A 17,102-nucleotide genomic window follows, 5' to 3' on the forward strand; every position below is an offset into this window, starting at 1 on the left:
AATTTTCCCAGCACCATTTATTAAAGAGACTGTCTTTCTTCCAGTGGATAGTCTTTCCTGCTTTGTCGAATATTAGTTGACCATAAAGTTGAGGGTCCACTTCTGGATTCTCTATTCTGTTCCACTGATCTATGTGTCTGTTTTTGTGCCAGTACCACACTGTCTTGATGACCACAGCTTTGTAGGACAACCTGAAATCTGGCATTGTGATGTCCCCAGCTATGGTTTTCTTTTTTAAAATTCCCCTGGCTATTCGGGGTCTTTTTTGATTCCACACAAATCTTAAAATAATTTGTTCTAACTCTCTGAAGAAAGTCCATGGTACTTTGACAGGGATTGCATTAAACGTGTACATTGCCCTGGGTAACATTGACATTTTCACAATATTAATTCTATAGAAACATGACTAATTTTTGTAAGTTGATTTTGTATCCTACAAGTTTACTGAATTCATTTATTAGTTCTAACAGGTTTTTTTTTTTGCTTGAGTCTGTAGAGTTTTCTACATATATGATTATATCATCTGCAAACAGATATAATTTTACTTTTTCCTTTCTGATTTGGATGCTATTTATTTATTTATTTATTTATTTATTTAATTGCTCTGGTTAGGACTTCTAGTATTATTTGAATAGAAGTGAGAGTGGAAATCTTTGCTTTCTGCTGGATCTTAGAGGGAACATTTTCACTTTTCCTCATTGATTATAATGTTAGCTGTGGGCCATTTTTGTGTTGAGGTAAATTCCTTCTCTAATTCTTTTGTTTAGAGTTTTTTTCATGAAAAAATGTTGAAGTTTGTCAGATACTTTCTCTATCTTTTGAGATGCTCATGTGTTTTTTTTTTTTTCTCTTTCATTCAGTTAGTGTGGTGTACTATCTTGGTTGATTTACAGATGTTAAATCATCCTTACATCCTACGGAAAAATCCCACTTGGTCACAATGTATTTTTCTTGTAATGTGCTGTTGAATTCTGTTTGCTAGTATTTTATTGTGGATTTTTGCATCAATTTTCCTCAGGTATGTTGGCCTATAGTATTCTTTTTTTGTGTGGTATCTACCTGGCTTTGGTATCAGGATGATGCTAACCTCATAAAATGAGTTTGGAATTATTCCATCTTCTATTTTTTTTTTTTTTGAAAAACAAAGAAGGATTGGTATTAATTTGGGGGTGATACATTATGCTTTTATATATTGCTGATTTCAATTAAAATGTTTTCCTCAACTTTTGTGTCCCATCCTCTTACTACTATTTATGCTCAAGCCTGAAATTTTCTTTGTAGGAAAAGTTTTATTTAGATTTAGTTTCTGTAATAGGCATTGCACAATTCAGATTTTCTATTTCTTTTTGTATTAATTTCTGTAAGTTATATTTTCCTGAGAATGTGTCTAGTTCATCCAAATTTCAAATGTATTAGCATAAAATTATCATGATGATTCTTTAAATGTTTGTAGAATTGAGAATGATGTCTCATTTCCTCATTCCTGTTCCTGCTCCTGGTAATTTTTACCTGTTTCCTTTTTCCTTATTAGACTTTCTGGGAAGATTTTAAATGTATTTTCCTTGGGTTTAAATTTTTTTCAAATTTCTTGATATATATATATATATATAAAATTTACATGCCTATTTTTTCTAATAATTCCACTGATGATCACATATATTCCCACAAGAAAGTTTTAGCTCTATCACTGATGCTTTATTATGTCATATTTTCATTTTCATTTATGCTGAAATATTTTCTAACTTCCATTTTGATTTCTTTGGCCCATGGGTTACTTAAAATATTATTGCTTAATTTTTAAATATTTGGAGATTTAAAAATATATTTGCTTGTGGCTTAATCCCACTATGTTCAAAAAGTGTATTCTATATAATTTCAGTTATTTGAAATTATTTTACATTTGCTTTATATTCTGCCCTGTGGCAGGTTTCAGTAGTGATTCCATTTGTGCATTCTGTATCATATGATTATCTGCATTTTTTAAACAATTGATCAAATTAGGTTTGCTTCCTATATTCTTTAAATATTCTATGTTTCTATCTTTCTTGTCAGCTTATATCATTAATTATTGAGTTATGAGTTAATATCTACCTGTATGATTGTAGACTTGTTTGTTTTTCCTTTTAGTTGTTATTCTATATGTTATATATTTTGAAGCTATGTTATTAAGTGCTTCACATTTAGAAGTTATACTTTCCTAGTGTATTTGTCCTTTATTGTTTTGAAACATCCATCTTTATGCCTAATGATAATTATTGCTTTAAAGACTACTTCAAGTGCCATTTGTATAGCTTTACCAGACTTTTTTTGGTTAGTGTTTGTCCAATTATTTTTTTTACTATCATTTTACTTTCAACTCCTTGTGTCCTTATTTTCAAGGAGTGTCTCTTGTAAGAGCATTTACCTAGGTTTTACTTTTTGATACACTATGACTCTGTTTATCTTTTAGTTGAATCATTTAGTCTATTTACATTTAATGCAATTAATGACAACTTTAGTTTAAATCCATCTTGTTTAAAATTGTCTGTTTTTATATCTGTTATTTATTCCTTTCTTTTTCTCTTCCAATGTATTACATAATATTTTAAATTATTATACTTACCTTCTATTAGCTGGAAGTCACATATTCTTTTATTATGTTTTTAGGGGTTACCTTACATCATTCACATTTGCTTTATCAGAGTCTAATGTAAATTAGATCCTTTTTCCAAATTTCTAATTGAAGAAACTTAAAACACTATTTAATTTACCCCACCCATCTTCTGTTATTTTTTCACATATTTTTATTCTTCATTTCTCAAATTCCATAAGTTATTATTATTATTGCTATATTATTCTCCAAAAGCCAATATTCATTTAGATATACTAATATGTTTATCATTTCCATAGTATTTCATTCATTCCAAAGATTCCGGCTTCAATAGGGAATCATTTTCTTTTTTTTTTTTTTTTTTTTTTTTTAGGGAATCATTTTCATTCTAAAAAGCTCCTTTATCTTTCACTTGGGGCAGTTCTACTAGAGACACATTCTCTCAGTGTTATTCACCTGAAAATATTTTAGTTTGTCTTTATTTTCAAAAGGTATTTTCACTGGGTAGAGACTTTGAGTTTGTCAGATTTTTTTCCTATGATTTGAAAATGTTGTTTCATTGTTTCAATGCCTCTACCATTCTTACTGTCACTTCTTTAAAGATAATATATTTTTTGTCTTTTCAAATTTTTAAATCTTTTTTTTACAGTTTTATTATGAGGGGCTTATGTGTGGTTTTCTTTGTATTTTTTGTTTGCTTGTTTCAGGTTTATAGAATTTCTCAAATCTGTGGCTCAATGCCTTTCATCTATTTGGAAAGATTCTCATTAAATTTTCAGATATTGCTTCTGATTCATTCTTTATCTCTTCTCCTTTGAGACACCAATCCACATATGTTAAATGTTTTCTCTATATTACATATGTATCTAACTATATTTATCTCTTAGATATTTTCTATACTTTTACCTCATCATAGTTAGCAAGAATATTTCTTCAAGTTCACTCACCCTATGTTCAGATGAATCCACTCCGATGTTAAACTTATCTATGGAGTTTCTAATTTTAATTAATTCATTTCACAGATTTAGGATTTTTATCTAGTTATTTTTCATAGATTCCATATCTCTTGCAAAAGGCTCCATATTGCATTTTGGGACAATATTCTTGCATTATTTTATGGCTCATGTGTGACAACTCTAATATCTGGATACCTGTGGTTATGTTTTGATTATGTTTTTCTGTTGGCCCTTTTTATGGGCACATCTAGTAATTTCTGCTTGACTACTGAACATTTCGTATGAAAATTCTGTTAGAGAGAATCCTCCATTAGAGGCTTCAGATGATGTGATCCTTCTCCAGAAGGGACCTTCTTTGTCTTCTGGCATGTATTTGGAGTGGGGGCAGAATCACCATAATGTACTTAGAGGCTGAGCTCATGGGAAGTTGGGTTTCAGCTTTGTAAGACCTGGTCTATTTCCCATCTGCCTCTATTGCTATGGTGCAGCCCTTCAGAGTCCACTTTAAAGCCCAACACCTTTGGTTTCTACAAATCACACTGCTTATGAATCAGCAGCTGCTTAAAGAGAGAGTATCAGTGCAGAAAGCTGGGCTTACTCCTTTTTAGTGTCGTATTTCTGGACTCTTGATTCCTCATGGCCTAGTTGTCTTGGTGAGCCTGAATTCCAATGTTTGTCTCCTTAGCACCTGAAAACACCAAAAGCTCTGTTAAGCTTCTCTGCTTCTTAGCCATCACTTTCTGCTCAGCTTCTCAACATCTTGTGTTATTTGCAAACTTGCAAATATCTCAGGAGCAAAAAAATAATAGATATTGTGCTTTGGATACATCTTAGTTTTCCTTATCTCCAAGATCTTGACTCCTTAAATTTTGGCTCTCTTGGAGGCTCTCTGCTTTCTTAAAGCAGATTATTCAAATATGGCTTTTCTAGTTATTCTTGGAAGGAAGATTAGCCTGTTGTAAGCTAGCTCATCATAGCTGGAAGTTGAAGCAACCCATCGACGTATGTGTGTGTATGTGTGTGTTTGTGTGGTGTCAACATGGGTGAAGTCTTTATTTATGAGGCTGTGATTCATTTGACCTACAATGCTTGTGACTGTTACTTTCCCTGATAAATGGTCAGAGCACAGAAGTTCTAATCTAAAATCACAACTGTCATTAAGCTATTATTTTTCTCTCTTTTCCAGGATTTTGTGTCATGTATCGAGAACTACAGAAGAAGAGGGCAGGAACTATATGCATCTTTATACAAAGATCATGTACAGGTAAGAAACCAGTACATGGTTTTCTTTTCTCTGCACAGAAAACTGGAATTTGCCTTGAATCTGAAATAAAGAATCAGAAGGACCTTTGCTTTAAGTTCTAGGTAACTATGTCAATAACTGGTCAGCAGCGATTCAGTTCTACTTAATGGCTTGTGCAGTGGACTTGACCCCACACTGTCAGCAGCTGAAGAGACTGGCAGCATGTTTATCCTCTCATCTACTCACTCATCCACTAGTAAATAGGTGTCAAGAGCCCAGATGCCTCAGACCCTGTGCTATGAGCTAGGAGCACAGTTGTACACAGAGCAGACATGGGCCTCACTCTCTGGTAGCTTCACTCTACCTCTAGAGGGGGATATGTATTAAATAACTTCCCAAATAAGTAGATCATTATTACTTATGATGAGCAAGAGACATGGAAAATACAGGTACAATGAGACTATGATGTGGGGAGAATTTGCTTAGGCAGACAAGAGGCCTCCTCCAAGAAAGTGACCATTAAGTTGAGATCCGTAGGAGGAGGAAAATAGGCTGAAGTATTTTGAGAATGTACTTTGGCTAAGGGAGGACATATGGGAAGGTCCCAATCAGGAAAGAGCTGGATGTTGCCAGTAACTGGAAAAAGTGACTGGGTGACCTGAGCTGGGAATGAACAAGGGTGAAGATAAGGCAGGACTGGAGCACACAGGGCTTGCTACCTCCTTAGGGCTTTTGCATTTTATCCTAAATGCAAGGGGTTGCCACTCATCAAGGCAGACTTAGATACTTAAAACACTTCTCTAGGTGTGATTTCTGGACAGTTAGAGTAAAAAAGCACTGTCTGTCATGCCAGGGATCTCAAGCTGAGTCTCAGATCTGCCCCTTCCCAGGCATGCAGTCTGAACCTCAGGGTTCCCATCTCGAAAGCAAAATCACACTGCCTAACTGTGAAGATTAAAGAACAAGTGTAGAGTGCCTCGAAGTGACTGGCAGGGAATACATGTGGTTATGGAATGGCTAAGAAGTTCATCTTTAGTCAGTGTTGTTGTTAACAAAATGTTGTTAAAAGATGATTGCTAATAATAGTAGAGCACTGGGTGGTTCAGTGGTTGAGCATCTGCCTTTGGTTCAAGTCCTGCATCAGGCTCCCTTTGGGGAGCCTGCTTCTCCCTCTGCCTATGTCTCTGCTTCTCTCTCTCTCGCTCTCGCTTTGTCTCTCATGAATAAATTAAATCTTTTAATAACAATAATAATAATAATAATAATAATAAAGCACAACATATAGTATTAAAGCCTTGCTAAATATATTATTTACTTTATGATTTCTCTGCTCCAAAGCCTATGCTAGGCATAGGAAAGGCAGAGATTATAATGCTACTGCTGTGCCTGGAATGTTCTTAAAACTCAGTATAGGTACCAACAGTAAAGAAATAACCACAAGCAGGGTGATGAGGTCAATATTGGGATGTTCTACTATAAAGGGAACAGTAGGGTAAAGGAACCATATGCCTGGGGTGGGTGAAGGACCAAGGAAGGGTGGAGCAGTGGTACCCAAATGTCGAGGAAACAAAATAGGATCTGATCAACTCCAGCCAAGTAACCTGGTCTAACTCCTTCCATGTAAAATCATCTAGGAGCCCACACATGGCCCTGGGACTAGGGATTCATGAGACGTGCAACCTGTACCCCAGAAACACACAGGTTAGCAACACAGCCTCTCCAGCTGTTCTGTAAGGATGGGGGGCAGTTTATGAGACTTGACAGGGATGGAACAGAAGTTTGGGTGTCTATAGGAAATGATACCGTCAAGGCAATCAGAAGGCATTCTGGTTTCTCTGGAAGCACAAGCTGATCTTAAACACTCTTAGTTTAGAGAAGGGCCTCATCAGGGGCATCTACCCCACCCCAACATTGCTGACTTCACTGTACAGCATGATAGGTGTCTAGCTGGCTTATTTTATTATCGGTGCCCCTTGGACAGACCCTTCCACATCAGTGTCCCACCATTTGTATCCACTGACTTCTTTCAGGACTAACAATATGGCTAATAAATTCATTACTATTGAGGGATAAATAAGAGGAATTGTTTAAGATTGCATTCTGTGTTTATGGCATCCTTATCACACTTGCACCATTTCAAGACAGATGATGTTGTTTGTCTAAATGTCCAAATCAGCATCCAGTCAAAAGTGTGAGCATTTCTCTTTTTATGGGTGGAAGAGTCTGGGAAATTTGCTTATGGCTAGGAGAGATGTGGTCTGTGGTACTTTGTAAGTTTCTGCTGGAATTTTCTGAGCCGAGAAGGAGAGTATCCAGCCTTCTAGAATATTGGCCTGGCTCATTTTCAGCAGTGGGCCTGAACGGGTTTCAGAAAATACTTGAGAAAGCTGTGTAGAGTTTTACTGATGTATTTCTGAGAAAATCAGCATTTTGAGGCTAATCCATAAGGACACTTTCCAAGTGTTTAAATATTTAAGACAGATTGTTTCAACATTTAAAGGAATGCAGAGGTAATCACCATCTGCCAGAGATAATGGGGTCTGGAGCAACCACCCTGCTTTTTTAAGGGGCAATACATTTTCACAGTGTCACACTCTTGAGTTCTTTAGGGGCCAACAGACTGTTGTCATTTCTTGCTTAGTTTCTGTATATCCATTAAGTGTCTGTCACAGCTTTTTCAAAATGCAAATATCAGAAACTCAGCTCAAACTGGTGTAGGCAGCAAATGAACTGATATGTGGTACTAAAAAATCTAGGAGTAGCAAACTTCAAGAACCAGTATTCAAGCTCCAAGATCCAAGTATTCAAGCTCTGTCCTAAGCAATCAGTTTGCTCCTTCTCCTTCTCTCTTCTCAATCTTTCTCTTTCACAGACACACACACACACACACACACACACACATTCACGGCCCATCCTATAATCATCTTCCACCACTTATATTAGCCAAACTTGAATGCCATTGAGAACTGAAGCCAGGGCTGGGATCAATCCCTCCAAAGCACAAAAGACCAAAAGCAGGGAAGGGCTGGTTGCCCAGAGGAAAAGCTCATTGATGCTACCCAAATGTTTCCATTCAGCTCCAATTACAGTTACCTCTAACATACCAGGAACCCTGCCTCTGAGTCTCTGGTGTGGCATTTGGCCCAGTCATGATTTTTTTTTTCCCAAAGAAACAAGAGCTTTATTTTTTTTATTTTTATTTTTTTTTATAAATTTATTTTTGTATTGGTGTTCAATTCCAATCATGATTCAAGCTTCAAGAAGACCTTACCTGGTACAGAAACATGGGCATCACAGTGCACTTTGCAGGTGTGGGGACTCAGGACTTTGCTGTCTGGTCATCCCATGTCCTCTGTCCCGGGACCACTTGTAGCTTTCTATCATGCACTAAACAATCACTCCTCTCTGAGGAGTCTCACCACTGACACACGTCTGTCTGGCCACAGATATTCAAGACAAATTATTTGCCTTGTGATGAAGACTTGGGGAATGTGAATCCCCAGGTGCATAGGCAGATCCTTGGGGGTAAAATTAAAGGACTAATTTTAAGCCCAGGGCGGACAATCTGAAGTTTGGGAATCTTCATCCTCTGTGAAGCTCTATATGTTATTCCAAACCCAGTGACAATCTCCAGGGAGCTGAAATATTTTCTTCAAATGAGTATTCATTTCATATTACCTAATCCCTATAAAAGGCCATGGACAGACATTATTTTTGTGGACTTCCTGATTATCCAATTGGAGTATTATGTAAAATGTTGTAATTGTTTTGGATCTATATTTAAGAACTATGGAGAAAAAAATAATCTTGCTTTGAAATAGGATTTGCTTTATTCACAGTAATAATACTGTTTATGCCAAGCAAGTCATCATATAAAACTCTTGAAAATATTGTATTATTTAATCCTTACATAAACTTATGGTTTTATTATTTTTATAGTATTATTAACCACATTTGATGAGGAAGCTGAAGCCCCTTTACACTAGACACTAGGGAATAGCAGAAACATGATGACAACCCAGGTTCATCTGATGCCAAAGACCATGGACTAAGCACTGTATTGGCTGTTATATTTTCTTTCTTTTTGAAATATTTTATTTATTTATTTGAGAGAGAGAGCATGAGTGGAGGGTGGGGGCATCAATCAGGGAGAAGGAGAAGCAGACTCCCTGCTGAGCAGGGAGCCCAACATAGAGCTTGATCCCAGGACTTTGAGCTCAGACCGGAGCCGAAGGTTAGACACTTAACTGACTGAACCACCCAGGCACCCTTCTGTTATATTTTCATGGGAGTCTTCAAATTCCAAAAATGATTTGCCTGTTCCAAATGGCCCGATTTACAGGGCCTGGCTCTAATCTGTCATGCCAATCTTCAAAGTCATAGCATCAGAAATCATGAATTAAAAGAATGACACAAGGCCTTCAGGAAAGGAATCTAGCAAGCAGGCTTAAGTGGAGGCTTTGGAATCAGATGGACTGGGTTTGAATCTCAGTTCCATCACCTGGTGGTCCTTGGAGAAATCACTTCTCCTGTTCCAGATTTGATTTCTTTATGAAGATAATAGAAATTCTTTACAAGTTTCAAGTTTCACTCAAGGTACCACTGGGTAGAAGAAATGAAATACAGCAGGTAAGGGGCTCGGCCCTAATGCATGATAATGATTTTTTTCTCTTTATGTTAAATTGATGAGATAGTATTCTGAAAATTTAAAATCAGAAGTTAGGGCAAATACCATGAAGTATTTAGATAAATGCAAAAGTCTACGCCACAGACAAAGCCAATTCCCCTGTCATAACTGAGAGGTGTCAAAGTTCCCTTATCAGGTGATGTAGAATATTTCAGTGTGTGCCATACAAAAGCCTTTTCGGGGTGTATTTTATAGAAGGTTGAATTACACTCTAGCAGCAGATGTGATAGTCAAGTGCCACATATGCAAACTATGAAGATTTCATAAGTAAGGGATTATTTTCAGTAATATCAAAGGTTTTAGCTTCTATGAACATTCTAGGATTCTTCAGCATTCTAGAGTTCTATTGTATTAGGATTTGAAAGACTCTTAGACAATATCTAGGCCAAACTTCTCATTTAAATTAGAGAATGGAGAATCTGAGGTCCAGAGGTAGGAATAATTTGTTCAGATCTACCAATTATTGGCAGATCTGCTAATCCCCCACACCTCCAGTTCAGACACTGAAAGAAGAATCTTCAGCATCATTTTTGAAGGGTAGGGGCTGTGGTAAAATTCCTTGTCCATTTTGAAGGGTAGGGGCTATGGTGAGATTCTGTGTTCCATTTATAAAATAGCTGTCCAATCTACTCTGATGAATAGTGCCAGGACCTTTGGGACTAGCTGTGCTCTGCACAGAACCCAGCAGTCACATGGCTCTGAAGGCCAAAGGGCAGATGTTTTTCTCCTTCTCTAACCTGGATTAAATGGTCTCGAAGCCGAAAAACTGATTTCTTCTCCTAGCCTGTCCTAGCTCCAGAGAGTATACTACCCACACTCAGGGTGCTCAGGACCACCTGTGAGGGGTTATTTTTCTTGAACAATTAAGAGGGTTTGATCTGCTCATACCCAGAAGTCTGGGGCCAAGCCCATGAGGAAATATGTCTGGGAGTGATCCTGTACTTCTGCTTCCCAGAGACGGAGATGTGACAACATCAAGGCAGCCAACGCCTGGGCCAGGATTCAGGAGCAGCTTTTTGGGGAGCTGGGCTTGTGGGGCCAAACGGCGGAAGCCACACTTTGTTCCAGGTGGGAACTAGACTGGAGAGAAGGACCAGCTCGCATGAGGAAACGTGTCAGACGTTTGTCTCCGCTGGAGGCCCTGAGTCCAGAAAGGTTCAAGGTAAGACTTAGATGGAGCAAAACAATGATACTTCCAGGAAGGAAATGTGCAGGGAAGTCTCTCCTTTGCTTTTCCTTTTCATGCTGTTTACAACAGGAGTGCTTTAGGAATGCTTGGGCATGGGCAAGCAGGAGAGATCATGTGCACAGTTAAAGGTAAGAGTGCTGTAATTTATTCTCAATGCCACTTAACAAAAGAAAAGAATCGCTCATTCTCACAGGTACATAGAAAGAGTGCTCTAACTACAGCCTGAGTAAATGAGCACATGAGCGAATGAATGAATAGCAGAGTGGTTCATATCAACACCACTAACCCAGTGCCACATTGACATCCACAAAAGTCCAGTGGGATAATCTGGACATCAGTGGTTTAATTTATTCATTCATGAGACACACAGAGATAAAGACAGGCAGAGGGAGAAGCAGGCTCCATGCAGGGAGCCCGACATGGGACTCGATTCCGGGTCTCCAGGATCATGCCCTGAGTTGAAAGCAGCGCTAAACCACTGAGCCACCCAGGCTGCCCTGGACATCAGTGTTTTGAAAGAGCCAGTGATGGCCATTATCTGTTTGCACAAATTATTTGTCAGCTATTTCTGAAAGCTTGAGCCCATGACCCATGTAACCCAAACAACACTGAGGCTCTATTGGATTGCCAAGCAACAGAATCTATCGAGGTAGTCCCTGGGAGTTTGCTGTAATGAAGTTTGAACTCTCTGTCATCAAACTGACAGTACTGCCTTTTAAAGAATGAGGAACCAGTTGGATTAGGAGTGGTTATAGAAAAATCTGTTAATAGTTCTTTCACGTCCTCATTGAACAATTCTGATTTAAGATATTCTAGAAGGGGGCTTGCAAATACTGGAATGCAAGACATTTCCTTTCACATTCATCCTGAGATACAATGTTGGGTTTGTTCTCTAGTCTATAACCTCAGGATCTTTTATCCACTTTAAATCCTGTATAAAACTTAATGAAAAAATTATATTTCATTTATCCAGTAGACACTTGAATTTTTAATGTACTGTCAATAAACCTCTGGTTTTATGTAGTATTTTTCCCTTAATACATTTCTTAAGAAGTGAAGTCAGGAAAAATAATTATCCTGCCCTCTGTGCTAGTGACAAAGCCAAAGACTGGCTCTGAAACTTGGTCTCTGTCTCCTGGGCTGCCCAGCCCCAGATCCTGTGCCTGGTCCCCTCTCCAGGGTGGCCCATGCCACAGACATCCGGGATGCTATTCAGTGCCATTTTGGTAATTACTGGAAGTCCTACTTAATGGAAAATTGTGGGTTTTTTCTCCTTTGACTCGGGACCATGAATACTTGCATTTTATTGTGGTCCTTTAGGATTTAGCATGCCTCCCTTCTTGCATCTAAGACTGTAGTATATGAATAATTCGAGAGAGTCACATGCATGTGTGCATGTTTGTGGGTCCATGTAATGGAGTGGGAGGCATAGCAATAGTCTTCAGGATTTCATTTCTCTTTTCTCTGGTTTTATTTCAGGAAAACCAATACAGAAATGGCAGTGTTTCCAAAACAAATGTTGAGAAACAAGGTATTCCGTTTATTAGTTTACCTATTTTTCATTAGTAATTAAATTACGTCTTGGTTTTATTTAATATGAATTAGTATTTCAGAGGAGAAAATGCTGCCAATGTAAAGCAGGCAGTGCTAAGACTCTTTTCATTACTGTATGCTCCAGGATGAGGAGGAACCTCTTCCAGACCTTGAATTCTGTTAGGTGAAGAATTTTATGTTAAGGTTGTCACAATAAGAATTTTATCATGTCAGTTTGCTATGTCAGGGAGACATTAAAAGTGTCTCCAAGTAATAAAAATACATGTTCAGTTTGTGACCCAAAACACATAGGAGGAAAATAAGAAAATGCTTTAAAGTAAAAATGAGTAAGAGATATTTAGTGCTTTTTACATTGAATTCTAATTATAAAAATGACAGCTACAATTGCCATTAATTCCCAAACTAAAATGAATACTTTGAATCATTTTTGATATTTATACCTACTTTATTTGTATAATTCTCATGGAGGAATTTGGTTGAGCTAGTTTGCGGAAATCCAGATTTATTTTCAAAGGTTATTTGGCATGAATACATCCAAGCACACATACGCGTGCGCGCGCATTTGCACGACATGCAGATACACACAGACATACACACTCTGTTTCAGATTTTGTATTTCTACCAGACTCTGCCTTTTGCTTCAAACACTCCATGTCTGGGAGTTTCATTGTCTACTGAGGTGCAGCTAGTGTCATATCCTTAACCAGGTGACAACTTCCTTTTTTTAAAAAAATTTATTTTTTTTATTGAAGTTCAATTTGCCAACATATAGCATAACACCCAATGCTCATCCCGCCAAGTGCCCCCCTCAGTGCCCGTCACCCAGTCACCCCAACCCCCCACCCACCTCCCCTACCTCTACCCCTTGTTCATTTCCCAGAGTTAGGTGAGATGACAACTAACGAACACTGATGAAACTTGTCTCATTTAGTGGCTGACTACTGGATTTGCATCGAGCTTGCTGTCTTGCCAGTCTGCAGTAACAGTGTCCAAAAGGGATGGTGCTGGGTCCTGATCCTAGGTTGAATTGGGGGTCTCACTGTGGCATGGGAATTGGGATAATGTTGTAATGCCCATTTGCTTCTCTTCTTTTTACCCCAAGCTCCACAGCTCTGAGATCAGAGGGGGAGTCTGCAGAGATTTTGGTGATGGAAAATGTGCTGATGTGGTCTATGGCCATGGGCTGCTGAGTCCCCTCATCCCAATATGCAGACCCCCACCCCAGTAGGGAGCTCATCCAGCAAAGAAGAAGAAAGGGTTTATGGTTCTCCCATGTGCTCTCCTGGGTGCCAGTATCTATACAGTGCTCTCCCTGCATGGGGAAAAGCTTATGGTGGCTATTGCTGTAAGCAGCAGACTCTTTCATTCATCCAGTTCGGAGACTCTCAGGTGGGGAGGAACTCAAACAGATGAGCTTGAAGAAAATGGCCTGTAACCCCTCAACTTTGCTGTCCTGTGCTGTATGCCTGCTCTAGACAGGTGGACACAGCAGGGGAGCAGGATCCAGAAATCGTGTAGGTCTGTGCTCAGCTGGCACCCAAATGTCGATGTCCAGGAGTACATGCTTGGGAAATAAGTCTAGGTGTACACACGCATGATCATAGCACAGGGCATCCATGGTAGAAATAGAAACCGATGTGCCTCTGAAAGATTGGAGATGGATTAGGTGATTATGAAAGAGTCACACAACAGATATTATACAGCTGTTTTAGGTGAGTTCAAAGAACTTTTAATGGAAATTAAAGTACTCATAATCTCAAAAAAATTCCAGAAGAGAAAAACTATAAATGTAATACAATTCTTATGTCAAAAAATCACGTGTGTGTGTGTGTGTGTATGTGTGTGTGTGCATATACATATACGTCTGGAAAATATACTAGAAGTAAAGAACCCAAGTTGTGAATAAGGAAGACAGACTTGGTTCAGATTTGACCTCTCAATCTTGGTGACCCTATAACCATAAACAAAGTAATTAGCCTATTCCACTTTTCCCCGATTGTGAAGGGAGGTTGAAATAGAATCTACAGCCCAATAGAGTAGATGAAAAAATGTCATCAAAAGCATCCAGCACAGGAAAGTGCTTACTACACCCAATTTGTTGTTATTAAGCAGTATCTCTGGGTGAGTGAGGGATACTTGTTTTACTTCTCAAACATTTTAAATTTATTCTCACAATTTCATGGGTTTTCCAAGTGTTTTTTTTTTTAACACTAAGATCATAGTGTTTCCATAATTAGAAAAAAAAACACCTCATTCCTTTAAAAGAATGAATAAAGTGAATTGCTCTACTGATTAATGAGGGTAAATTTTGAATTGTTGCCCTGTGGCCACTCTAGAGCTATAGAGCAGCCAAGTTTTCCAGAGTGGATCAGCCTAATGGTGTGATGACCACACCAGAGGGTTAAATGGGTGGTGTCCACTTTCAGACACAGTGAAGAGAGTGCTGAGATCCACACCACTCACCTCTGCCCTGAAACTTTGCAGTTTCTCTCAGTGACTCAGACCCAGGTTGTGTACCATCCCTCGTGAGGTCAGGTGGCTCATGCCAAAAACGTGTGTTCCCTTTATGCTGCTGTAGATGAGCTGACACCAGAGGAAGCCGAGAGCAGGAGAGATGAGGTGGCAGTGGACTGCACCCAGCTGACCTTCTTCCCTGCCTTACATGAAAGTCTGCACTCTGAAGATTTCTTGGAACTGTGTCAGGAAAGACAAGTTATTTTACAAGAGCTCCTCGATCATGAAAAGGTAATACAGCCCATCACAAGTACTCTTTAACGATTATCAAGTGAGATCAAACTTTCTTCATTCATGTGGGAGATGAGAACTCTCTTCACTGTAAAAAAAATTTCAGTGAGCAAGAACAGGCATGCTTCTAAACTTGTGAGTCCAGTGCAAGGGCACAAATGGAAGCTGGCACACCTTGCCTCAAGATATTTAAAAGATATAACTCAAGCTAACAAGCTGTTATGAAATATGCTCTAACTTCCAACACTGACCTTTGTCTATTTATTTTTAAAGATTTTATATATTTGTTCATGAAAGACGCAGAGAGAGAGAGAGAGGCAGAGACATAGGCAGAGGGAGAGGCAGGCTCCTCGAGGGGAGCCCTATGTGAGGCTCAATCCTGGTGTTCTGGGATCATGCCCTGAGCAGAAGGCAGATGCTGAACCACTGAGCCACCCAGAGCCCCACCAACACTGACCTTTATAATCCCTGGAGGACCAGTTTCAGATTAGAATTCTCAATTTTATTGTTTGGTACTTTGGCCCCCTGCCTGCAATCTGACCACTTTGAGGGATCCATCTTGCAGTGAATGTGAATGTGTTTGGACACTCAGCCCCCAAGTCCAAGCTGTGCCTAGACTGCTCACCCTGCCACCAGCCTCTCCTGGGCCATCACTCAGGCCTAGGGGTGTGCACACTTGTAGCACCATCAGCCCTCAGCAGGGTGGACCTGGAGAAAATGAGTGCATGGGCCAAAGAGCAAGGACAATTAGCAGGGGAGTCTGCAGCCTAGGACACCTAGAGTGGGGTTGGAGGACCCCCCCGCCCCCGGTCTGGCTCCTTGGTGTGACTGAACAGGGGCTAGAGGAATCCCTAACGTATGGACCTAGGGGAGGACCCATCTTAACCAAATCTAAGAAAGGTATGAAAGATGAAGCTTATGCCCTAGAGTAAAACAGACCTGAGCTCAAATCCCAACTTGGCAACACACTAAATTGTGTGTTACCTAACCTCTGTGAGCCTCAATATTTCTTACCTTTAATATGGAGTGTAGAGCAATCATTTCACAAAATTGTTACAGGACTTACATAGGATAGTGGAAGCAGAGAGACTACTAGCTCAGAGCTGTGCACATGTGACGTAGCCCATTAAAGACAAACTCTCTTCCCTTGCTAAAGGTGGGGTGGTTTAAGGCCCTCTGAGTCTCACCCATCAACTCTTCTGTTCACAATGTGAGTGAAGGAGATGTGCCAGCAGAACAGAGGAGTGGGCAGGATGTGGCCAGGGGCCATACAGGGACTACACAGAGATGAATGTGTGAGAGCTGAGGACTAGTCTGGTGGATGAGAGTGCATCTGAACTAGGGGCCACCAAGTAAGCAGACTGGATTTCCAGGAGCAGGTGATGAAATCAGAGGGCCTGTGAGGGGCATTAGCAGGTGCAGAAATAAAGCATGTCCTTTCCAGGGCTAGGTTCCTTGCAGAGACTCCCAGGAGTGTTAAGCTGGGGTTTGCTCCTTGCAGGGGTTGAATAGAAGGAGGCCAGCTTGAAGTGCATTGCCAAATGGTCTACTGAAGCATTTTTATCAAGTTTCTTAGCTGATCTTGGACTGGGGTCACAGTTGAACCAATGAAGTCTTGTAACAACATCATCCTTCCTATACCTGCTTAACTCAAAGCTTCCAGGCAGAGCACATTTTGTAGTCCTTCTCACATCTCATTATCATGACTTTGCTCATCCTGGTTTATCTACCTGTACTGCCTTGGCTGGTGACTCTCTGAAGCCAATCTTATTGCCTCCCACTCTGAGACCCGGAGTACCTGCAATCACCATTGCCCCCTGCATCACCCCCCACCCTTGCTCCTGGCACACAGACTAACCTTGCCCACTTTACCTGTCTTCCTCTCTCACTGCACTGGTGCTCCTTAACAGAGGAACTGCTGGCTACCTAACTTCAGGTGTGCCTGGAGTACACATTCAATAAACACTGAAGAATGAAGATTTGTTAAATTCATGTTCATTTTATTTTGATTACAGAAGTAACGTATGTCTACTCTGTAAGATTTCAAAAAATGGAAATCAAAACATATATAAATGTATACACTCATATGCATGTATATATGCATTTACATTATCCAACTGCTGAAGACTAATAGCTGA

The 17,102-nt window shown here is 39.4% G+C and overlaps 1 protein-coding gene across 10 annotated transcripts in view; it reads left to right on the forward strand.

Moving 5' to 3' along the window:
- The window catches only part of WDFY4 (WDFY family member 4), a 286,497-nt gene that overhangs the window by 171,348 nt on the left and 98,047 nt on the right, over window positions 1-17,102 (forward strand). For all 10 annotated transcript variants that reach the window (XR_005380348.1, XR_005380346.1, XR_005380347.1 and 7 more), the window contains 4 exons: window positions 4,733-4,810; window positions 10,432-10,638; window positions 12,145-12,196; window positions 14,798-14,964. Coding sequence is in view for 7 of the 10 variants with exons in the window: in XM_038578030.1 (XP_038433958.1) it covers window positions 4,733-4,810; window positions 10,432-10,638; window positions 12,145-12,196; window positions 14,798-14,964 (504 nt within the window). In the remaining 3 variants the exon portion in view is untranslated. The remainder of the gene's footprint in view (window positions 1-4,732; window positions 4,811-10,431; window positions 10,639-12,144; window positions 12,197-14,797; window positions 14,965-17,102) is intronic.

Source organism: Canis lupus, chromosome 28, assembly GCF_011100685.1.
Source record: "Canis lupus familiaris isolate Mischka breed German Shepherd chromosome 28, alternate assembly UU_Cfam_GSD_1.0, whole genome shotgun sequence".
In the NCBI taxonomy this organism is placed as follows: domain Eukaryota; kingdom Metazoa; phylum Chordata; class Mammalia; order Carnivora; family Canidae; genus Canis; species Canis lupus.